The sequence below is a fragment of the Manacus vitellinus genome, unplaced genomic scaffold, assembly GCF_001715985.3.
Source record: "Manacus vitellinus isolate BGI_N305 unplaced genomic scaffold, ASM171598v3 scaffold_23_pilon, whole genome shotgun sequence".
Lineage (NCBI taxonomy): Eukaryota > Metazoa > Chordata > Aves > Passeriformes > Pipridae > Manacus > Manacus vitellinus.
In genome coordinates, this window is record NW_021939718.1 from 2,271,219 (window position 1) to 2,297,064 (window position 25,846).

The window sequence follows — 25,846 nt, forward strand, 5'->3', positions numbered from 1 at the left end:
TGTAGCCCACATCATCTTTTCCCCGTCTTTAAAAAAGCACTAAAAAGGGTTGATAATGTTTTCAAAAAATAAGAATTTCTGTTCCAATATTTAAAGTAAGCTATTAAACAACATGGCTGAAAAATACTGATGTTTTCATTTAAAGAAATATTTGCTTTCAGAAAGTGCAAAGAATGTTTATAATATATTTTCTTTTAGGTATATAAAAGCCTAGTCTCCACAGCATTTTGAAGAAGACATCAAAAAGTGAAATAACTGATAACACATTTATTTATTTAAAAATTATTTAAATCAAAAATTATTACATTAACAGTACTAATAGCCACAACAGTTTTCCGCCAGTGTAGTTTTCTACTGAAGTAACAACCGCAGGGATTTGAGACTCTTAAGATACTTACATATGTTCTGACATAAAAGCAAGTTTTGTCACACTCTAATATTAAAAGGATCCTTTTTGTGCCATTTCACTATTACTATTTCAATCAGAAATACATGTACCTGTCATCAGCAAATTGTAAGCCTCTTGTTTGGAGATCTTCCCGTGGAACCATCTTAACAAAGATGAAGAGAAAAATCAGAAAGCAAGACTACCAGCTCTCTGTTTTGGTTGTGGTGACATTCAAGGCTCTAGTACCTATAAATTAATCTTTATTTAAACAGACCTAATATATATAGCTGAGACAATGAATATGTTACTTAATGATTCTGTTCCACCAATACCATGAAAAAAGTAACATTAACAGGTATATAAATAATTTCAATAAAAATATCCAACACTTGGAGCTGATGTCCAAACCCAACTCTGTTTAGAGATTAAAATGAATTGTCTAAAGAGTAGACAATTTGATAGGCATTATTTGAAGTCAGTATCACACAGCAGTTTACTTGAATCATAAAATCCAAAGCTCAAACAAGGAAGTTAAAACACTGCACAGAAAACCACAAACTCAAATTTGCCAGAGCTGTGGAAATAAAACCTAACTTTGTTAGATTAATGAATACAAACTGCTTTGATCACACACCTTGTACCTTCCCAGAGTTCTGTGTCAGAGCAGTATTCCATAAAAGTTCAGCAGCCTCTGCCTAGTCTTAGCCTGATACTTAGCACTATTCAGTTGCTACAACTGCTACATGCTGCAGCTTAATATTCTGTATTCAAATGAAAGCTAAAAATATGGCTTCTTTATGTATCAGAAAAGAGCCCAATTTCTAACTTTCTTCCTATACTACCTTTAGGGTATGCTCAAGGCAATCTCCTCTGTATTTCTCTGAAAGGCAAACAAATGTTGAAAGACAGTATAAAAGTTCCAAATATCTGCTACCAGCTACTTTGCAAAAAAGTAAATAAAAAATTCCACATTTGAAGGGCTCCATACTGCCAAATTGATTAGCAGAACTCAGTACACAACAAACATACTAGCGAAATGCCTCCTTCAGCCACCAGCCTCTTGGAGACTGAAAAGTGGGTAACAGTGAAAAAGCAGCAAGTGCAAACTGACAAATGAGGACATGAGATTAAATAACCAAGCCACTAGTAATTTTTTATTTGCAACTCATCTTCACTTTGTAGTACCTTAGAATCCTTTGGGTTGGAAGAGACCTTTAAGTTCATCAAGTCCAATCATTAACCCTGTACTGCGAAGTCCATCACTAAATCACATCTCGAAATGCCACATCTACACACATTTTAAATCCCTCCAGGGATGATGATTCCACCACTGTCCTGGCCAGTGTATTCCCAGGTTTGACAACCCTTTCAGTGAAGACATTTTCCCTGATACCCAATCTAATTTTCTCCTGGTGTAATCTGAGGCTGTTTCTTCTGTCCTATCACTTGTTAGGAGCAGAGACAGATCCCCACATGGCTACAACCTCCTTTCAGGTAGTTGTAGAGTGAGAAGTTAACCCCTGAGCCTCCTTTTCTCCAGGCTGAGCCCCCCTTACTCCCTCTGCCACTCCTCACCACACCTGTGCTCCAGACCCTTGTCCTGTTCTGTTGCCCTTCTCTGGACTTGCTCTAACACCTCAATGTCTTTCTTGCCATGAGTGGCCAAGAACTGAACACAGGATTTGAGGTGTAGCCTCACCAGGACCCTCTACAGAGAGATAATCATTGCCTTGGTCCTGCTGGCCACACTACTGCTGATCCAAGTCAGGACGCCATTGGCCTTCTTGGCCACCTGGGCACACGGCCAGCCATTGTCAACTAGTACCCCCATGTCTTTTTCCCCATATGCAGCTTTCTAGACACCCTTCTTCCAGACTGTATTGCTGCCTGGGGTTGTTGTGATCCAAGGGCAGGAACGACCTCTTGACCTTGTGGAATCTCCTACCACTGGCCTCGACCCATCAATCCAGACTGTCCAGATCGCCCTGTAGAACCCTCCCATCCTCCAGCAGATAACTCTACCACTCACGAGGCTAACAGATACTTTTCTAACACTCTAGTATTTCTAGTATTTTAGTATTTCTAGTACTTTGCTCTCTCTCCAGTACTTAGAGTACTCTACAGCAACTCTGTTCAAGAAATACTCCATTGTGCATAATTTGGCTGAAAGTGATTATACATGGACTCATCCAAGAATTCAACACTGCAATATCCATTAGCAGTAGGCAAACCTATCGCAGGACCCTTTCATGTTACTTATCCATGCATCTTCAGCAGCTAATACATAAAAATGTCTTGAAACAAAAAAACAAATCTCTTTGGTAAAAAAAAAAAGCTTGGAAATCTCATAGTTGAAGTTTACAAACAGTTATGATTGCTTTTAATAACAAAACAAAAATCCTTACATTTTGCCTTCATGAGGATCTTCTTCTCTTCCCTATGAAAAAATTAACATATTAAGTGCATGACGACAGTACAGCTCAATTCGAAAAATAAATGTCATAAGTTAAGACCTTCTGTAGAAAATATACAAAACACTTAGAAGTCTGAGGCATTTTTGAACTAAAGGGCTTACTACAATTCTGTGAAAAGTTTTCCTCTTCATTCATTAAGTGGAAATTCAGCCAAAATATGTTCTTTTGGAGGATTGTTTCTCTCATGTTTCAAGTCCTTTTTTAGAGGTGGTAACCTTCTAAAATCTCAACTTTCCTAAGCTTAAATTAGCCACTGACCTATCAGACTACAGATCAAGTCTAGTACTGCCACTTCAATTTAGTCATTCACATCCTGACACAGGTCTGAGAGAAGCATCTCGGGTAATACTGCTATTAGCAAAACACATGTACTGTACAGGAAAATATTATAAAAAGTATATTTTTCTTTTTTTCCCCTCTTGTCAATAAATTTTTAAGCCAAATTTCACCCTAGTATGAAGAGAAAGACCTGCCATAATGCAAAATTACATTTTGTGGAGTTTGACATTTCATGGCAATGGTAAGAAAGAAATGCAACTGAAATGAGTAGCAGATTCTTCATCGGGACAGTCAAGTTTAGGGAAGTGCTTAGCAAATTTACAGTACCATTTATTTCTACCTGTATTTGGACAACACATGAATAGGCATTTTTGATACTGAATTAGGCTTAAAGGTTTGTTGCAGTATTCTAGAGCTACTAGATCAAATTACTTGGTTTAGAAAAGTACATAATTAGAAAACAAGCAACTAAATGTCACTAGTTTTTGTTCATTCAAATATTATTTTACAAAAAGCATCTCATTCACTTAAGAAATTTGAATACAAAAATTACTTACCACTTCTTCTACCAGGTCTTCTACAATAAGACCTTGTTCATCTGTCCGAAGGTTTGTAACCCACATCCAGCCATCTTCCAATTCATTATGGACAATAAACATGTCTCCTTTAAGGAAACTGAAGAGGGTTACAGCAAGATTTAAGTCAGAGATACGATCGTAATATAAACTTTAATAAACACAGTGAATTCTTGAGTATAATTTCCACAAAATATTTGGGAAAACCTACTTGTGAAAAACGCATGAATTCATACCCCAAGCATATCATGTGTATTTTTCCTCACAGTTAAGAGGCTGCTATATAAAAGTTTTTGTATTTTTTATTTATGTTTGGTATCTAATATATACTTCAGTGCTATCAACTTCAAAAATAACACCACAACAATATTAAAAGACAGTAACATTGTTCTTTTATCAAGAGAGATCAAATACTAAACACGAGTAAAATAACCCTCAGTAGTCTACAAGAAAATAATATTCCTTTCCTTGAAAAATAATCTTGCATAATAGAAGCTGTGGAATATCTGTTCTTTCTGTTCTTACATATGAAGACAAATGATACAAAGAGAGTGTAGAACAGCTACCAGAGAAGCCGCACAATTCACTTCATGAAATGCATAGGAAGCATTAACATACAGAATCACAAAATCAACTAGACTAGAAAAAACCTGAGATCATCAAGTCCAACCTATGACTGAACACCATCTTGTCAACTAGACTATGGCACTAAGTGCCATATCCAGTCTTTTCTCAAACACCTTCAGGGACTCCACCAGCTCCCCGGGCAGTCCATTCCAATGTCTAATCACCCTTTCTGTGAAGAAATTCCCCCTAATGTCCAACTTAAAGCTCCCCTGGTACAGCTTAAGACTAGGTCCTCTCATCTTGTCACTAGCTGCCTGGGAGAGCAGCCTGACTCTCATCTGGCTACAACCTCCTTTCAGGGAGTTGTAGAGAGTGATGAGGTCTCCCCTGAGCCTCCTCTTCTCCAGGCTGAACAGCCCCAGCTCCCTCAGCCTCTCCTTACAGGACTTGTGCTCAAGTCCCTTCACCAGCCTCACTGTTCCTCTCTGGACCTGCTCCAGCACCTCAATATCCTTCCTGAACTGAGGGGCCCAGAACTGGACACAACACTCCAGGTGTGGCCTCACCAGCACTGAGTACAAGGGAAGAATCATTTCCCCGGTCCTGCTGGCCACACTGTTCCTGATACAAGCTGGGATGCCACTGGCCTTCTTGGCCACCTGGGCACACTGCTGGCTCATGCTGCTTCCCCCTGCCAGTAGCACTGCATGGTGTTGTTGTGCTCAAACTGTAGGACCCAGCACCTAGTCAATGGGAGTTTCATTTCTGGAAGGTTAGTGTAGGTTACTCCTTACTCCAAACTCAGGTCATATAAAAACCTTTCACTGCAGCACCGATTTTTCAATCAAGTTTCATGACACATTAGGGTACAGGAAAAGGAATAAAGGATCAAAGCTCATTAATTACTATTTCAGTCAAAAATTACACAGCAAATGTCTATGGCATTTCTCTTATTTGAAACAGGTTAACAGAAAAGGCATTAACTTCAACAATAGCACACAGCAAGAATTAAAGAACAAAAAGCAACAAACCGCTATTGAAAACAAAGAATAAATTCAGCTGCTTTTGAACCTTAATAGAAGACAGACAACAAGAACACATTCCATCAGCTGTACTGTTACTACATAGAACACAGGCTGAAATTAACTCAGTAATACTTCAAACTTGCTAAATATTAACTATGATATTAAAATTCTAGGTCAAGATTCTCTGAAATGCATAATGTCTTCATGAGCATATTAATTCAATCTAGAACAAAATGAGAACTTTGGTCCCAGCTGATGATAATAGTAAAGTAATAAAATGCTTTTTCCTCTTAAGTTGGTAGGTGCAATAAGGCACTTAATGGACTCAGTCTCTCTTATGCTCACACATAATAGGAAGCCTTATTTGCAATATGCCATTGGAAAGGCCCTTCCTTGTCTTATCACCTTCTTAAAAAGCATAACCGCAAAACCAAATATCCTCATATCATCTTTTAAAGGGTCACATAGGACTGGACTGCGACCCTTGGAATACATTTCCTTTCCAAAGAGGATATAAAGCTCTCATACCTTTCGCTACATTTTAGGCTTATAGTCCCAAAGCCAAACCAATTCCCAATTCTGGTGTATTACATCTACTTAAGAAACCAGAACTACTCCTTAATAAGATTAGAAATCACTAGAAATCTCTTTCAAATACTCCTACTTTTCTATCTGAAAAAAAAATCCATTTAAAGAAAGCAGTACCAATTCTAAGCAACCAGAAAATGCTCTTCTATTGAAAGGCCCTTTTTCCATTTTCTTAAATTTATCAGTAGTCAAGGTTCACTTTCTAGTGGTTTGAATTGTTTGCTTTGAACTTTTTATCTACTAACAGTTCTGTGGCAGTTCAGGAAAAAACCTAGCTCACTTCTTTCACATACTCACATAAGGCATTTCCGCACAGAATTCTTTCACACAAACTTACTTTTTTGGTAAAAGTCTAGGGCTTTTAAAAACTATAACATTACTAATTTTATTTCTATAAACTTAATGTACCTTCCCTTACAACTAATATAAACAAATACTGAGAATAAAAAGTCTTATTGTTATTTCCAAAGAAAGAACAGAGAGGCATCATCCTTTAATCTGTGTTAAGTTTAAAGATGCAGCTGGGCAGTATTTGCCTATGAACATCTACTTAAATCCTCAGTATTCGTAAGTACTCTTGAGAATTTTGCAGCTACTACTATTATTCAAACATACCTTATTTCATCAGTTTCTGGCACTTTGGTGTAAGGTAGAATTGCTCGAACTCTCCTTCTGTCCTCCACAGGCTACAATGTAAGAGGAGAGATCAAAGATAATACTCTTCTCTATAGTGTAGAATCCTTCTCCCCAGCATTATGCTATTCTGAGGCAAAGGACTAGTAACATCACTTATATCTCCCCTGCCAGTTTTGAACTTTCAAAGCTCAAAACCACTGAGAGCTGGAAATGCATAATTCATACACTTAGCTAAGAGAGCTCTCATTTTAAACTTCTTTTTCACTTAGACTGAAAGAAATGTCCAGAAGTTTAACATTTAGAAACATTGCTATTTAGGTTTTGGGTTTTGTTGTGTGGGATATTATGCAATGTTTTGTTTCATTTTAATTACTTATATTGTTTAAAGGATGGGCACATGAAAGAAACCTTGGTTATCTCCAGACTGCATATTTTGAAACCATCGCTTGATACCACAGAGCAGTGAAGGTTACATTACAACAGTGCTCTTTATTAGCCAAGATCTGCACACTTTCTTGTTTATTTCTGTCTACTTAAAATGCTGTTACTACATTTGGAGATAACTGCAACACCTCTAGCTTCCTTATTATATATTTTCAATAAATAGTGGGGTTTTTTTAAATCACTACTTTGTATCAGTAAAAATGCATTTTTATATTCCCTATAGTTCCACACATGCCTTTGCAGAACTACAGGAAACTTTCTGAAGTGGTTTTCCCAAAGATAACTATGAATGTTGATTAAAGTTAAGAACATTTAGGTTAAGCTACAATTCAGAATTTTGCTATAAAATGTTACTACTTGCCTCTGGAGGTGCTACTGGAAATAGCAGCTTTTCCCCTTTCAGTAAACAGGACACGTGACTGTAATAACCGATCAGGTCTGAGAGTGAAGCAAAACGACGTCCACCAATGTAATAATCCCCGCACATGGCAATAATCCTGTTAATTAAAAAAAAAGAAGTTTGACACTAGAAAAATTTTTGCTACCTTTTTTTTTTAAAGAAAAGGAGATTAGGGTCATGTCTGATTCTTAAAACAGTGCCTATATGCAGCAAAATGCAGTATTACAGGATCTCTATAAACATTTAATTAAACCTTAGCTAATGAATATTTAATCAAAAATTACAGATATATATTGCATAATACACCAGTCTTCTATCTAAAGAAAGTGCTGATTTACAGAAAAGACAGTACATTTGTCAGAACTAACTGAAACTAAAAGGAGAAAAATGTGTTGAGTGTCCTGGAAAACTGAAGCAATGCACTGGTAGACACAAAAGTATTATTATTTGTATCATACAGGACATACACCTTTTATGATCACAGACAAATTTAATGAAGTAGCAAAGTATTTTAACAAAAAATTACTACATTTGATTATACAATACAGAAAACTAACACCTTCAAAAATTAGTCCCTTCATTACAGTTACCTTAGCATCCATATTAATCGTTAAGAAATTACTTCAGAATAATCAAAGTATGTCCTTTATACTCAAATTAAAAATTTGATAACTAATGGAAAAAAGCTTACACAACCATTTCAGTAATTTAACTTCCTACAGAACTGTTTATTACTATTTAAGGTTGGTGATACTTCTTAAAGCAGAGATTCTTTAATGCCTAATTTGAACTAAATTATTTCTCCCAAACAGTGACGTAAAATGTACATAGAGATGAATCTTCGGAGATTAAAGTTTATAAGCATATAGCACTGCAAGGGGAGTCAGAAAACAATACAACTCTAAGGACACAGGCTAGGTGTTTTAGCAGATTTTCTCTAAGATTTCTTGGCAAATTATTCAACAGGGATCAGGTTCTAAATGAAATTTAGTGGTTTGGATTATTATTTCATCAAGCATAAATGAAACCTTTCTTCAGAACACTGAGTTAGCAAATACAGAAAGACTTCTGTAATCATCGAAAACTCTGAAGGAAAAGATTAAAAACAAATATATTGTCTCAAAGTATATTGTATCACTGACTCACCAAAAACATGCTGCATATATGACTGTATACAACTTTCAAGGGACACCAAAAGAACTGAAAGAATGATTCCTTAAGGATTAAAAATATTTTTCTTAGGGAATTGGAAATCATTTGATTATTTTCTATCCGAAATGCACCCATTTTTACAGGGTGCATAAACCAACAGCCAATTGCCTGACACTGACTTCAAAAGGAGAAGCTCTTAAAAATAATCCAAGACTCCAAAACAGCACTAGAAGGCAAGTATGGCCAGAGTTTCCTTTTCTGCTACTGCTACACAGGAAGCAGTTGCCCTATGTGTATCAGTACAGCTGAGAAGCTGAAATTGAGAGCTCAGATGGCAAGATACAAACATAAGGTACTGTGTGTCACATTGTCTGCACTTAGTAGAATTATGCCTTCACGGCTATAGTACATCAAGACCTCTGAATCACACTTCATCACACAGTAGGTGCAACCAAAACCTCCCTACATCTGCAAGCCATGCACATAGTGGCTTATAAAACGGTATTCTGGATAATTCCCAACTTCGTAAGAAGTATTTGCTTCCAACTTGTTTGTTAGGATCAAGACAACTGACAAATACTTCTTTTACTGCTGAAGAAATGCATTTGCCTTCCTATTTTGTAAAGAGGAACATTACACTGCAGCACTCCACTTGCTGACTAACCTTCAAGCTGCTCTAAGAAGGTTAGTCAGCACTATACACCTCATTTACACCAAGGAATAAACAAACTTCATAATGCACACTTGTTTGACAGTGGTAAAGTAATCCAAGCTACCACTCTGGATAAAGAGCTACTTGTATTACAAACAACTAATTCTAACACATGCTGAAAGCTGTTTCCAGCAAACGCTTTGGTTATTAAATACCTCTTTGTTTCTTCTTTTTCTTCCTTTTTTTTTCCTGGTTCTTTTTTTCATTTTTTCCCCTCCAAATTAAGGAAGCAAACAGATGTGCTAGCACTTTAACTATGCCATGTGAGCTACAATGACTACTATAGAACAGACTCAAAACAATCTCCTTGACTGACTAATGAAGCCTGTATGTTGCTTAAAGCCTATTCAAAACCACTATAGACTAGCTTCTGTATACAGATATTTTCGTTTTCCTGACACTTTAGTTCTTTATTTTATAAAGTAATTTTAAGCATCATATTTTAAAACAATTAAACACAAGTAAAAAGCTGTACAACATAAGCATAAAGAGTAAAAAATATTGAATTATAATACAATGATAGTTTTCTGCTTGCACCCTACTGAGTTCTGAAACAAAAAAAAAAATGGATCACAATATTCAAAATAAAACATTTAATTCTCACCTAAAATGATTGACATTTGTTTTACTAAGGAATGAAAGCACAAATGAACCTGGTCTCCGATCACTCTCTCGAATAAGGTAACTTCCAGGTTTTCCCGCTTGTCGAAGACGTTCTTCTGCAATTGTTCGGTCAAGTTTTCCATGATACCACCTGAAAAAGAGTAACAATGAGTGTCCTTAGAACTTAAGGGTTTTGTTTATTCTCACACAACAAATCTATGAAACTAACAAAAGATTTCAGTCAAAAGTGATGTAACTTCAAAGCTTTGTTTCGAAGTTATTACATTGCTACAAGTTTAACCTCCAAGTTTACCTATTTCTAATAAACAATACTTTTAACACAGCCAAGTTTTTCAGATAACCTGCTTTTCCCAAGGAACCACCCTAAGGTGGAGGGTCTATATGTATCCTCAGTTTTTTTCTCCTCCCTAATTTGCTTATTTTAAACAGGAACAGAGATGAGTGATCTGACTTGGAAGACTCCTGCATTTTAAGCCTACACAGGTTTTAGTTCATGCTGGATATTTCAAAAGCACAAACTGAGAAGTGCATGGTATCAGCCTGCTTATCAGCTGACAGAGATACTGCTGCAGCAAAGCCTGTGAATGGGACAGCAGCCACCAGACCACCATCCAGCCCCAAAGCCATCTTTCCTAATCACGATGTGTACCCTATCAATTGAAAATGAGTGCTGATGCACAGCAAATCACAGACTGCAAAGTGCAACAAGGGAATACTTCAATCTACTGTTATCATTCAAGCATTCAATCACCTTACTCAGTTTATTTACAAGCCTTTGTGAGAACCCTTGTTCTATCCAAAATGATCAAATATTACTTCCTTAAAAAAAAAAAAAAGGCAGCAATGGAGAGTACTTTTCAAACATTGCCAACCATTGCTCTCACCACCTTCACAAAGCCACAGCATGTTCCAGAGCTATATACTGTAATAATTCATTAGCTCCACCAACTAACTCTGCTTAATTCAAACTTTAATTTTTACATTCAAGAAAACATCACCTTCCAAACAGCCACTGTTTTAGACAATTTAAATACTTCACTATTTCAGATCATGTACCTTTTAGTTCTAACACTTCACATATGTCTTGCAAGAGTCACAAAAATGCAATTTGGAAGAGATATGTAAATGACCTTTTGAACTAATATATGCAAGAATATCAAATATATCACAAATTGAAGTTCCAAAAAAAAATCAATAGCTAAATTGTTGATAAAATCTGATCAGATGCATTTTTCTTCTACAAAATGGAAGCCAAAGCTTTGAGAGCTTTTGTCAAAAGAAAAATCAGATAGACTAAACTAGTAAAAATCATTATACCAGTAGAAGCAGCACCAGCACAGATACTGTTTACCCTGGCAAAGCCATGTGCTTGCTAATACAGGTCTCATTTGCCTCTCCTTCCTCATCCTGATCAAAACAAGTTCAACCAGAAAGAGCACTGTTGTGTATGTGCAACACACAGCACTTAAGACCGCTGCAGGCCAAGTTACATTACCGAGATCCTGTGTCATCCCATTCCAGGGCACAGCAGCCTTGTGAACAGAAACCTGTCATTCAAAGATGGTCCACAAAAAAGTGGATCATACTTCCCCTCCCAGAAAGGTCCTTCAGGAAATGAAACAAAATCAAAACTGTCAGTTTTGAAGTACCTAGGATAAAATACTCTGCTTGTCAGTGTGCACAGCATAGGTGAAACTCGAGTGAGTTTGTTCCCAGCACATGTCACCACTGGGCTCTGCTTTCCTGGATAGCCTGACTTTCACGAAGTATGAAACTGCCTAGAGATACAAGAAGCTTTCCTGATCAAGAAATTCAAGGAAACCAACATTCCATAAAGTCTATTTTAAACTAACAATAGGTTTACTGTGCTTTTATTTGTTCTTATTTATCACCCACATCAGAAAAATAATCTTAATTCTTTTGAGAAACACATGTATTACAGTGCCAAACTAAAAAAAAAAGGCACAATTTCAAAATGAGGAAGGTGGAAGTCTTAGTAAGAACAGAAATTACCAATAAAAAATTTACTGAGAAAAAAAAAAAAAGGCAGGATCATATGCAAACAAAACAATCAACTTTTCTGTAAGGGACAGGGATTTCTAACAATGACAGCACAAACTTGGGTGCTCCAATTTTCAGTCCAGAAGCTTTGAACAAGGAGAACACCCTCCTTGCTGGTGACAGCAATATATATATTGGTATAGCCCACATATGGAAGGTCACTTTCTCTAACACTGAACAGGCACTCTGTCCCATTCAACCATCTTACATCAACCCTACCAGAAAACATTTATTACCTGGTAAAGCAAGGTTAAAAATTACTTGCTGCCCCATTTAAGGAAAAGTTTGTTTTCTGAAATAAAAATATCGAGTTAACTTCTGAGTGCAACTAAAATCAGTGTCACTGAGTTGGTATTTGAAATATTAACTTCTGATGGAAAAAACACCATATTTTACAGCTCACTATGCATTAGTGTAATGCACGAATTACTCTATATAGTACTACCCACAGAGATAAATATTAACCCTGAATTTAATACAAATTGCAGCAAAGCAGTCAGTGTTGAGCAATGATAACAGAGAACAGTTCAAGCGACATCATCCTCAGGAAGCCTCTGTAGATAGCACACATCTTTAAAGAACAGGATACACACTCAAGTGCAAGTATGTATGATACCATTAGAATATGCAAAATGCTTGTCAAGAAATAACTACATTTTTCCAGAGAGCAGAATTTTATCACTAGACAAAACCAGTTTATTCAAGCAATATACAATCTAAGAGTGTTGAAAGACTTCATGGTCAGAAGTGCACATCTTATAATTCATCTACTTATTGCCTGTTTTCTGTGTTATAGAAAGATGCACTCTGCAAATTTGATATCAAAGTTCTTGAAGGTAATGATGCAAGCAGTAAAGACTGTTTTACAAAACTGAAGTATTTGATTTGATTTAAGGATATTAAGTGCTCAGCTAAGGAGTTGCATTATATATTTTCTTAATACTACTGTTAAACTGCTGTGGGGTTTTTTTTTTGCTTTGAAATATACCCATAGATCAATTTTTCTGTGAATACTGATGAATGTACCGAGCACTGATGAAAAATGTTAAGAACACTTATGCTGTATTGTCAGTTACACAGAAAGATCCCTTCAACAGTCAGTGCCAAAGAAAGTACAACAGAAATGAGTAAATTACAGAACCTGCCATATTTGTAATTTCATCAGAAAATAGACTGCAAACACTATGAAGGATACGACCACACTACCATAATTTCTGAAATGAAATGAAGTCCCAGATTCTTTCCTTTTAACCTTCAATCAAGTATATTAGTGAAGCTTGAGCTCACTATTTCTGCAAAAATACACCAAAAGAAACCACCTCTCCCTCTGAGTTTTGTAAGTCAAGACCAACAACTTCAGTATTTTTCAACCAAAACAGCTTCAAGGTTAATGTTTTCACAGTCAGAAGCAATGCTTAACCATATAGGTTCTTAACAGATGCAAAAGGAAGTGCTATGTACAGTGCACTGTAAGTCTCATGAAAGGAATTACGATTTGGATTGGAAGGTATCACTTAAAAAACTTGCCTTGCTCTTCAAACATGAAGTTGCCACGTGGCTATGACTTATCAAATGCCTGCACTCAAAACAATAATTCGCTACCACTTAGATGTATATCCTCCCTCATTGCAAAAGACAAGATCCCCATAATTTCTAGTTGCCTCTGCTTGCCTGCCTAGTCCTTTCTAGGAACACCTGTGTATTTCTAACATTAACTTTGCAACTTCTTACATGCTGACAATCCACTATTTTCAGTGTGTTTTAAGCAAACAATTCAATGACATTCTAAATCACAGCTAGTGCTCTAAAAATACAGTTGCTTTTACAACAAGCACTGAAAGAGAAAACTTAAGTAGCCTTGTAAGAGAATGTTATGAAATGATTCAACCATAAAATGTCCTACCAACTACAGATCACAATTCTGGTGGTTGTTTCTCTGACCACCTGTTTTAACTATCTGCTTTAATAAACTTATATAATTGGTTTTTATTTTGCTTCTAAGAGAATACTAATAATAGGCTTCCATGTTTCACAAACCAGTCAAAAACTGTGCATGAAAATACTTCCATCTGCCAGTTTAAATCAAAAGCAGTATGTTCAAAACCCCAACCCTATATATCAGGATCTTAATGACAGCAAGCAGACAGAACGCAGAAACAATAGTAACACAAACAGCTTATGCATCAACCCAAGAAATACAGAGCTGTGCAAGAGAATGGTCCCTATACAGTCACAGTTACATCCAGTGGTTTACAGCCAAATGCCAAATCATAAACCTCATGGAATGAGCTGCACTGCAGTCAGAGCTGTTACCTTTGGTCTGCATGCAAACAAGAGATCCTTAAATTTTCATATGCTCCAAGGAAGATGCTGGGTACCACACACCCAGCCACACCAGTCTGATCAGGCCCAGCCAGCACTCTCTGCTGTGAGCAGGACTGCAGCTACGCTGCATCCCTTTAGCAAGCCCACAGCAACAGGGCTTCTGGCCCCAACATGGACACACAAGGCCCATGCAAGGCACAGGCTGCTCACAAAGAGGTAGCAGATGGTAAATTTACCATGTGGAAGGAGTCAGTTGCTATTGTGCGTGGAAGCATGTCACACTGTACAAGCAAGTCCTTTTATTTACATATTTCCTTTTTACATGTGGGAAACACAAGTATGAAGTTTTGCTGTTCCACTAAAGAATTCTGCTCTTACAGTACACTGCAATTTTTACTTGGGAACACAGTAGGTTAGTGACAAGACAATAAAAGATAAATTGCAGAAGGGGAGAAAAAGTGAATTTCAGCATTTTAGAACAAATACAGATGTTGATAACAGCTGCAGACCTCTCTATTTCCATATAGAAAAAGCTATGGTGCACAGAAAAAAAAGTCATTAAATGTCATATCCACTTCACTCACAGCTCTTCTCAGCCATAACTTGCTGCTTCCAGAAAACCCATTAAAAACAACAGAGAACTTGAAGGAGTCACGTCAGAGCCCCCCTTTTAGCAATTCAGACACTGCCTTAGCACCTTTCACACATTACAGATTCTTGTTACCACCTCCTGAGACCATGAGCTCTGTTCCAATTAGAAGCAAAACAGCAAAGATTACCTAGAACTGGTGAAAATCCTCAATTTCAAAAGGCACACAGAAGTCTCAAGTACAATTTCATGAAGACAAAGGAGAAAATTACACAACAAAACATCTTGAATGTCTTCTTATTCTGTTAACATCAACCATGCTCCCCTCAAGCCTTCCATCTGAAGATTCAATGCTCCTATTCACTGTTCAAGTTTCATTTCAGTCTTACAGTTTCTCTCAGCCTAAAACATATTCTTAGCTTTACCATTTGTATCCAGACTCTGCCTTTTAGCACTTTATCCCCCATTTCCATCAGATTTGTAAGGCTGATTACTGCCTTTATGCACATAATTTGTAGAGCTTAAACTAAATTTCAGTCAGACTTCACTAAATTCACCTCCTCTTCCTGTCTTGTTAGTTACTATTCAGTAGTTACCAATTTTTGACCAAATCTTTGCAGCTCTCCACATCACAAAAAACTTGCTACCAGAAAAAGATCTGCAAATATGCTAAAATGGATGCACCTCTAAGATAAAGGAGCTCTGAGATGAACAAAACAGATCAAACAAAAACCTCAGTATGTCTTAATAAAGAGACTACACAAAGATGAAAGAGCAGAATAAGCATACAGTAGAAGAAGAATACATTTAAATAACTTCACAAAGGGCAGAAAGGTTCTAAAAGTTTCAATTGCTGTAGCAAATAATGCTATAACTTTGACAGAGATGTGACAAGAGCATAATATCCAGCACTGAAAAGATTGACTGTCTATCTCATTTTTTGCAAGAGCCACCAATAAGCAAGTGAAATACAGCTAAACCTGATGAAAAATAGCTCTTGAAACAGCTTGCATTTTTCCTACTGAAGGATCAGATTAGGAAATGAATTCTGGAATTCATTGAAGGTTTTAGCTAGAAACTTCCCATTTTTACATGCTATGTTAATTGGGCCCTCAGGTCAAAAATGCACCTTTTTCTGTTTGAACTGGGAGTAACTACTACAGAAATAATGTTAATAGTACTACACAAATAAGCAGATACTTTTTTACAATAATTAAGGAAATTCTAAGATGTTCTTCAACTTGTCAGCCATTACCCTCATTAAATCTACCAGAGGCTCCTTCACCTTTCTCTCCTCCTTCCACCTCACTCTCACTAACAAAGCACAGGTTTTGGTTTTGTGTTTCATTCTCACCTCCTCCTGCAAGGTGGATTGCCTCTCTAGAGAGATGTGTCACACCCACAGATAGATAACTGCTTCTATAATGAGAAAACCCTGACAGTTTGTAGAGAGTACAACCCATACACAACAAATCTAATGACATGACATAAAATTGTGTATACAAGTAAGAAGAGGAAAAAAAACCCTGTTTCTAGATTTGAATAATTGAGATGACTACTACAGAGGCTTGGTAGTATTTTGCTTCTAGAGGGAGAAAGACACTTCTCTATCACCCCTTTGAATTACGCAGGTATCCAAGCTTGAATCTTGTAACATCTCTGGTGCTAACTCTAAGATGGCAATATTGAGAAGAAATTGATTGATTTTTGTTTACTATTAAATTTTACATATAAAAAATGATGCAATTTATCTATAAAATAACCATAGAAAACCTAATCAGCCATAGACAGAATATCCTATTGGGCATGTGCTACACATGGCTGAATATTTACATACATATGCATAATTTTATGGAAAGCAAGAGGTGGGCTAAAAATAGTAACAATAAAGAAGGAGAACAAAATTTCATAGAAACATCTTACACAAATCTACACATAATTACCATATGATTCCTGAATTGATCATTAAAGGTTGGCTAAATCTAGATGGTGATCATCCCACTCCACCCAGCTGTGAGGCTGCCACTGGAGGACTGTGTCCAGTTCTGCTCCACACAAGTCAAGAAGATGTGAACAGACTGGAGAGGGCCCAAAGGAGGGCCCAAAAAGATGAACAAAGGGCTGGAAAACCTGCCCTGTGACAAAAGAGTGAGCTTGGTCCCTTCTCGCTGAACAAGAGAAGGCTCAGGGGCATCTCATCACAGTGTTCCAGTAGTTAAAGTTATTCATTTAAACTCCCTCAGGAGGAAGAAAAACCTCACTGGAGGTTTTCAAGATGTGACTGGACAGAATGATAGATAATCTCAGCTATACTCCCTTTCCCATACAAGGACTCCCTGAAACAACATCTCAGCCTTGGCCATATTGATCACCATAACTGGTCTACTCTGGCCTCCAGTCGGGAGGTCTGGAGACACACCATCTATAACGCTGCTGCTTCCTTTGAGAACACACGCAGGATCACCCTTGAGGAGAAAAGGCAACGCAGAAAGAATCGTGCCTTGCAGAATTTACCACCTAAGGAGTCTTTCTGCTGTGCCTTTTGCAACCGGATGTGTCTATCTCGTATTGGCCTTTTCAGCCACCAACGCACTTGCAACAAACGTGGGTAGGGCCCTTCCCAAATCTTCGTTCACGAAGCCCAGCCATGAGATGAGATGAGACTCCCTTTCCCACAAAAGGGTGGGACACAGGATCTTCCAAGGTCCCTCCTAATCTGGGCCATTTTTTGGTTCTATGGTTCTGTATATTCCAACCCTGATGAAACTTTATACTCACAAAAAAACCCAAACAATTACCACTTGAGGATGAACAACTATTGCTATTTCAGTTTGGCAAAAAAACAAAACACTAACAAAAACAATTGATTTGGTATGAAAGTGGCCTGAGAAGCGGTTGAAAATACTGAAATTTGAACATGAAAATGAATTTTTTAGGGTCTGATCATCATAAGAATCAGACTGCTAACTTACCATAACACCCACTGGATACACTAAGTGTCCTGGAGACCTCAATACTCCATTCCTAAAATACAACTGGAGCTTTTAAGTTAATCTAGCAACATTCATTTGTATACATTAATTTCTACATGCTAGCCAATTGTAATCAAAACATACCTTAGAAGGAAATGGTAGGTAACTGGAACAAGTTAATCAATATTTAAATAGCACTGTTAGGTAGCTTAGAAAGACCCTTTTTAAAAGGCAAGTTCTTGTGCTTTTACAGCAGAAATTAAGACATATGCCTATATAGAAAGTAATGAAATACTCTTTTTGCCAACCTAAATATTCCTTGTACTTTCATTACAAATCTTCCCTCTTAGCTACTGTCCTGACTACTTCAAGGAATGATTTTCATCAAATAGGTCTGTAACATGGATCCTCAACTATAAACAGTATTTTTATACATCTAGATAGAATCACCACAGGTAACCACTGGGGATCATCCAGTTCAACCTTGCCCCCCCCCCCCCTGCTGTACAGGTAGGATCAGCTACATCCAGTTGCTCAGGGACATCTTCCATTGGGTTATGAACATCTTCCAACTACAGAGACTCCATGACCACTCTCAGCAATTTCTATCACTGTTTGACAACCTCCACCATTAAAAAAAATAATAATTCTTTTGTATTTAGATGGAAATTCAAGTTTTTTAATTTGTCTCCATTGCCTCTTGACCTGTCACAGCAACCACTGAGGTTAGTCTGGCTCTCTCATCTCATCCCAACCCATCAGATCTTTATACTCATGTTTAAGACCCACTCAAGACTCCTCCAGAACAGTCCCAGCTCTCTTGGCCTCTCTTAATCTGACAGATGATTCAGACCCTTCATCACCTTGATGGCCCTGCACTGGACTGTTTCCAGTAGGTCCATGTCTCTCTTGTACTGATGAGCCCAGCACCAGACACAACAGCCTAGATGTGTCTCACCATCACGGAGGGAAAGGATCATCCCCCTCAAGCTGCTGACAATGCTTCTCCCAATGCAGCCCAAGACAACATCAGCCTTCTTCACCATGTAGGCACACTGGTGGCTCTGCTCAGGTCCTGATGCCCACATCCTTCTCTGTAGAGCTGCTTTCCAAATGCTCTGCCCCACTAGGTGCTTGAAATTACTACTCCCCACTGCCAGAGCTTTGCAGTTCCTTTGTTTAACTTCACAAGATCCCTTGCAGCCCAATTCTCCAGCCTGCCCACATCATTCTGGATGTCAGCACACCCACCTGATGCAGCTGCTATCCCTTTCTGTTTTGCATTGTCTGCGAACTTGCTAAGGGTGCACGCACTCTGTCTCAGCATCCAGTTCATTAATCAAAATGTTATATAGTATTGGCCCCTGGATGCACCCTGGGGAATACCACCAGTGACTTGCCTCCACCTGGACTTTGTGCTGCTAATCACCACCCTCTGTTCCCAGTCATTCAACAAGTTTTCAGTGAGATGCCTGTCCTTTTACCTAACCTGTACACTGTGGGCTTGTCTGTGAGGAGGCTATGGAAGAAGGTGTCAAAAGCCTTACTAAAGTTAAGCTAAACTCTCTCCCTTTCTCCCAAGCCAATAACCTCATCACAGAAGGCTCTAAGGTTGGTTAAGCACAATTTTCCCCTCATAAATCCTCTCAGCACAAACCAAAATTTATACACAGACTCAAATAATAACAGAAACTTTTTTCTGCTCTATCACTATCCAGAGGGATAAAGCAGGTATTTTACTTAAAAACAAAAACTGTTAAAGACTACCTTCAGTCTTTACATAGTATATAAAATTATATAAAGCTAGTCAAGTATCTACACCTTGTCAAGCATTGATAACATTTTACTTGTACTGACGGTACTCTGGAGGGACACTGAGGAACCCATACTGCAATACTTCAGTGCAGCACAAAGATCGTGTTAAATCAAGATCTCTTCTCCTCTCTCCTATTGTGTCTACCAGCAAGACAAATACCAAGACTTTTTTTTGGTTTTGTTAAGGGAGAAAGATAGGTATGTAAGAAAATGTAGTCCTATGCTGAAGAGACCCACTCCCCCACTGTAAAATTTGTGTTCCTCCTTCTTCCACAGCCATAAAACATTTAGAAAAAAAAGATCAAAAATACAGCATGATATTACGCTTCTCAATAGGGCAGGCCAATTGATGAAGTGTGGAAGTCCCACACTGATATTCTGGGAGTCACTCTATGACACAAAATAAAACATAAAGAGCAGGTCAAGAGACTCTCATCACTGTTTAAACAAAATGACATCGTCTGATGTTAACTAGAAATACAGACTAAACTACTGAAAAATCCTCCTCAAACTTTTTCTAGCTTCAAATGCTGTCCCTCTTCTGGTTTTCTTTATCTGAAGCTTTCATTTACCTATGTAACCAACACACTCAGTTTACTTACAGCTTCACTTCCTGTATGGGGTTAGGTACGATGCTGCCCCACTGTGTTTTACCACTCATTGAAGATCACACTTCTAATACCACACATTTAGCCAGAACTAAAAACAGATTTATATTCAGGTCTGTTCTGTAAGTAGCCCCAATAGGACATTATCCACCAACCTGAGAAAAATAAGGTGTTTCCCTGCCATAGAGAACAGGAATTAATAAAGAAACTCATTACATAAAAAGGAAAATATTCACTGCTAACTACATTAAGTGCTAAAAAGAGAAGAAACCTCGTACGCCAAAATCAATTTATATCATATTTCATTTTTTTTTTAATACAGTACCTAACCGATCATGCCAACATTATTTCCCCTCAGTTTCCAGTGCAACAGATTCATTCATCAGTCTGTAAAAGGGCCTTTCACCATTATTCGGAACAAAATTTCTTTTCATGATCTTCTGAAACAAACAAATGGTGCAGAACTCTGAACTTGACACTTCCAACTCTCACGTGAAGACACTACAACTTCACTGTGTTCAGGTGGAAAAATGTTCTACTTTCATGCAATCAATGCTTATTTATATTTCTCTACCCACCTCTGTCTTCAGCTCTTTTTCTCATTATGTTGCCTCAACAGGCACCAAGAGTGATTGTAAGAGTACATCTGCTTTGGGCAAGATTTGTTTTAACCAGGCGTTATTTTGACAGCCTATTTTATTTTGTGTGATTGACCACTTTCACAGTTCAATTGATTTCCATTTCAAACTGATAACCACTGCTTAAAAACATCACATGAAAATGCCATTTCTCCTAGAATACTGGAACTGTTCCTAGCATCTTAATGCTACACTAGGATCTAAATCAATATTGTCAACTAAGATTTTAAATCAAATATATAAATAACTGAACCAGCATTCATTCACTAAATCTGAAGGCATTTCCTTACACTAGTTCAGCCTCTGTCATTGAGCTTTGCAAATGGGATAGAAGGCAGGGGACCTAAACAAGCACAAAGTTACTCATTTTATTTCCTAGCATCCTGTGCCTCCCACCTAGCATTAAGCTGCAATATAAACACATCACTGCTGTGCTCCAGAAAAATATGAAAACACACACACAGTGAATAGACAGTTAAGCCAGTTTCACTCCAGATCAAAGATTAAAAAAAAAATAAAATAAATCAACCCTACTGGGAGATTTTGAGTTCATGCATAAAGAGGACGTGTTACATGCTAACACATGTAACACGTGTTACATGTAACACATGTAACACGTGTTACATGTAACACATGTAACACGTGTTACATGTAACACATTCTCCCACTGCTCCAAAATTAAAGAAAACACTAACACTAACATGTTCCTTAGGTACATGAAAAAGACAAGCGGAAATTAAGCACATTAGGTGCTTGCTAGCAAAGATGGACATATCCTGACCTCCCACAACAAACTATATTTACAGCATCCTGATGGGAAGTGTAGAACTCGCATCTGCTTTGCTTCCCATCTCTTCACGTTACTTATTGTGAAAGACAGAATGCCAACTTTACAGTATTTAAAAGCTTTTTCATGTTTAAAAAAGCATTTGTCTATAACATCTTTATGGCCTAGAACTTGGAGACTGGGAACTCATATTTTGTTTTGTGTTTAGGCATTTTTGTTTGCTTTGGGTTTTTTTTTAAATTATAAAACAAGCTAGGAGAAGAAGAAGTGATAAAGCTGTGTCTAAGTTTGTGAAGAATGCTTTAATTTTTTTTATTTAAACTTAAAAGCCTAATCTAAAATTGTAGTATGAACCTGAAAAAACCAGCAGCAACATTTACCAGATAGTTCTCCCTGCAGTCAGTAACCAATCATTCAGCAAATCCTGAAACATGATGCACGTCTATGGGAAGGAAAAGAAGCCTAGTGAGTCGTCACAATTCTAAAAGAATTAACACCTTTTCATTCCTATGGAGAACAGTAATTTTGTATCACACAGAGCAAGGCCAGGAGTGAAGAGCATTCTTAATTTTCTGATGTACCCATAACATATTATAAGCAACTAAGACAAAACCACGTGACAGAATCATGGAATTATCCACAAGCCACCCTGCATTTCTCCTATAAAAACTGAATGAATTAGGAGGAAGTGGGAAAGGGTGGAGCTGGCAGTCATATTTAAACAAATGGAACAGCAGTTTGCAATCACATCCAACCAGAGAAATTGAACACAAGTTTAAATTTCAAGATCAATTTCCATTCTTAAAGACTTACATTGGAGCTTTCCTTGTATGCAATGATGGATAATATTGATCTGTGGCTTTGGTAATAAATCGAGAGTTCAACTACACAGAAGCAGATGGTATAACTACAAAGAAATGGCACTTCCAAAATAAAAAAGTAGGACTGAAAGGACAGAATTTACTACTGACATATGCCAGTTGTATGACTTAACTGAGAACGGTAAAAACTGACACTGCAAAGAATAAATAAGAGATGAATGAAAGGGAAAAAAATCTTCTAAATAATCAGCCAATTTAATTTTTTTATGGAAAAGTCACACATCAAGGATAAAAACTATAAAGGAGAAGGCTAAATATTTGGAGGCATAAACTTCTGAAACAATTTTTAAGTGTATTTTACTTCTTATCTGTTTCTGTACTTAAGAATCTTCAAGAGAAAAACATTTAGAGCTACAGAGCTAAGCCCTGGTGCTCTATAAACATCAATGCCCCTTTAAATAAGGTAAGTAGCCTTCTGAGCCAAGACAAAATCAGGGCTGCAGTGTTCCCCTAGCCTGTCCTTCTCGTCAGAAACCTGACATCCTCTTTTGTGAAAGTTAAACCATCATGCTTGCATATGACTTATAAGACAATATTCTAACTGCAAAACCCATTCAAAACTGTCAGTGTGGTAACAATTATTTAGCATCAAACAAGTGATTGCTCATAAATAATTACCCTGCTTTCCTTGCTTTTTGGCTTTTTCCTCAGTTCGCTGAGGAACTTAGCCAGGTCTGACAAAAACAGTCTGAACTTTCACAGAGAAAACCAGAAAAGCAGAATCCTGTACTTCACCAGCTTGGTACACAAGACTGAAAAGCATTTGCTTTTTACATGCTTCTATTTCCCACATTTCTGTCAAATCTGCCTAGTCCTATTTCTAGCTCACTAAGGAATTCTACAAGTTTAAGACTATTCAAAGACTGTCTTCACAAAGCAAGGCCTTAATATTTACAAACTTCCACAAGTCCAAGAATTAAAAGAATAATGTACTGCCAGAAAGCCTATCAAGGTTAGAGAGATTAATTAAAAAAAAAATACTACAGTGTTACAGTTTATGTTTTACATACAAAGACACTAGCTCCTGAAATCGTGAAAGTATGTGACAATGCAGAAGATAAGTCTGACAGTGGAGTTATGAGAGAATTTAAGAAAGACCCCAAAATTCAGATGGGTTTTTAAATTAACTGACATATATATATATATATAAAGATAACTGTATCTTAGCTCCCTACATTATCCAGTATACTTGCCATAGCTTCAGGAACAACATATTTAGACACTGATGAAAGAATGTAAGCCTTTGAAGCAATTTCATTCTGGGGAGAATATGGTAAGAATATAGGAGAAAACAGTTATTTTTTGTTCTGACACAAGCCCTACAAGTACTTTCTGTAAACCTGCAGATTTTCTATAGTGAAACCCAAAGACTGCTTTTAGAGTACTTACTAATTACATGGATTCTACATAACATTATCTGATCTTATATTTCACACAATATAAACAAAGAAATAGTCTGCCTCTAGTGCAAGATCCCTTCTATTACCAGAACTGCAGGAATCCTGATTAACCTAATGTATGAATAAATACAAGAAAACCTAACTATAGGTTTACAGTTTATTCCAATTGTCTCCTCTCGCCAAACATCACCTAATTGCAAACAACTTTATTTTAAATTAGTTGAGCAGCAAGACAGTTAGACACCATTTATAAAAATATCCCCTGTCAACACTTTAAAATACGGAACTGAATTTAATCCATTTTAAATCCATTGTCCCAGACTGCCTGAACTGTTAAAAAGACCAAACGTGCGCATTACTTTGGCCGTGTGCGTGTATGAAATGGAAAAGAAAAGCGTTACTTTTTTGAGTAGAAGGCAATGCAATACAACATGATTACATGATATATTAAGTATTCTGTGCCATGTTTAGCTTTTCTTCCTTTTATTAAAAAAATGAAGTTATGGCTCTAGGGAGAAGGCGCTACCAGAGATTGGAAAAGTTTCCCCGATAGTAGCTTAATCCACAACCGGAATAACTCACTCTTCCTGGCAGCCTGCACTATCGCAATGAAAACTTGCAAAAAACTAACTCGAGCGCCCTTTTCCCTAGGAGCTGATCCCAATCACCACTGGAACATCAACTCTCGGTGAAGGGGAAGGAATCCGACCTCTCCTGCCGCCGTTCACCCCCCGGGTTGCGGAAAGCGGGTGTCCCTCGCCCGGGCTGGGGCTCCCCGGGCAGTGTCCCGGTGCACCAGCCTTCCTGCTGAAGCGGAACCGAGAGAGGGAGGGAGGGAAGGCGAGGGGGGTGGGACGCGGAACTTCTGTGGGACTTCCAGCCGTCTGACACACTTTCCCCGGCGCGGCCCCCGCTCCCCAGGCCCGGCGGGTACTCACTGGTTGGTGGGGGGCGCGTTGAGCGGGATGGCCACCTCCTCCTCCTCGTACTCCGGCCCGTCCAGCGAGTCCCCTTCGTCCACTGTCCCCAGCCCCCCGGCCAAGGGGGCGGCGGCGGCGGCAGTGGGGAAGCCGGCGGTGCCGGGATCGGCGGCCGTAGGGCAGGCCCCGCGCCCAGCTCCAGCAGCCCCAGCACGGAGCACAAAGCCGGCCCGCCCGGGGACCGCCGCCAGCCGGGAACGGGCCCTGCGGCCCGGCGCCTTGCCCCGGCACACAGCGAGGCACTGCCCCGGCTCCCCGGCGCCCCCGGCCACGCCGTCCGGCCGAAGCGCCAGAGCCGCCTTCCTCCCCGGCCTCGGCCGCCATCATGGTGAGCCCGCCCCCCGCGCCGGCGCCGCACGCCGGGAGGAGGCGACAAAGGGGCCCCGGCCCCCGCCCCGCCCCGCCCCGGCGGGAGCGGAGCCGGGACGCGGCCGAAACTTCCCGGCGGAGTCGGCCGGGAACAATGCCCGGCTGGGCGGGGGCTGGGCGCGCTCCGAGCGCCCCGCGCGGTGCCTCGCCCGCGCCCGCTCCCGGGGAAGCGCCGCCCGCGCCCCCGGAGCTGGCGCGCCTGCCGCGGCCCCTCCGCGCTTGCGCGCGGGCTGCGGTCCCGGCGGGGCCGTGAGGGGATCGGAGCTGGAGCGGAGGGAGCCGCGGGGCCGTCCGGTAACAAAGGGAGCCACTCGCCGCTGAGGGGCGGGAAACGCGCGGGGCTGTGGAGAGATTCACCAGCGCAGCGGCTGCTTACGTGTGGGGGGCCAAGCTGCTCGGGGTCTTAAAAAGGATCGCAGAATAATCAAGGCTGGAAGAGACCTTTGAGATCCTCACGCCTAACGTCAGCCCAGCACTGCTAGTGCAACACCTAAACCACTGAACCACATCACCCAGCGCCAGATCCAGACTCCTCCTGAACACCTCCAGGACTCCAG

At 39.0% G+C, this 25,846-nt stretch overlaps 1 protein-coding gene across 1 annotated transcript in view; it reads right to left on the reverse strand.

The window, feature by feature from the left end:
- RASA1 (RAS p21 protein activator 1) overlaps positions 1-25,247 on the reverse strand; it is a 53,342-nt gene extending 28,095 nt beyond the window's left edge. Inside the window, 11 exon segments of the mRNA XM_029959942.1 lie at positions 499-551; positions 2,794-2,825; positions 3,699-3,816; positions 6,512-6,582; positions 7,338-7,473; positions 9,845-9,994; positions 24,879-25,041; positions 25,044-25,100; positions 25,103-25,132; positions 25,135-25,196; positions 25,198-25,247. Coding sequence (XP_029815802.1) covers positions 499-551; positions 2,794-2,825; positions 3,699-3,816; positions 6,512-6,582; positions 7,338-7,473; positions 9,845-9,994; positions 24,879-25,041; positions 25,044-25,100; positions 25,103-25,132; positions 25,135-25,196; positions 25,198-25,247 — 922 coding nt within the window.
- Between the last annotated feature and the right edge of the window lie 599 nt (positions 25,248-25,846).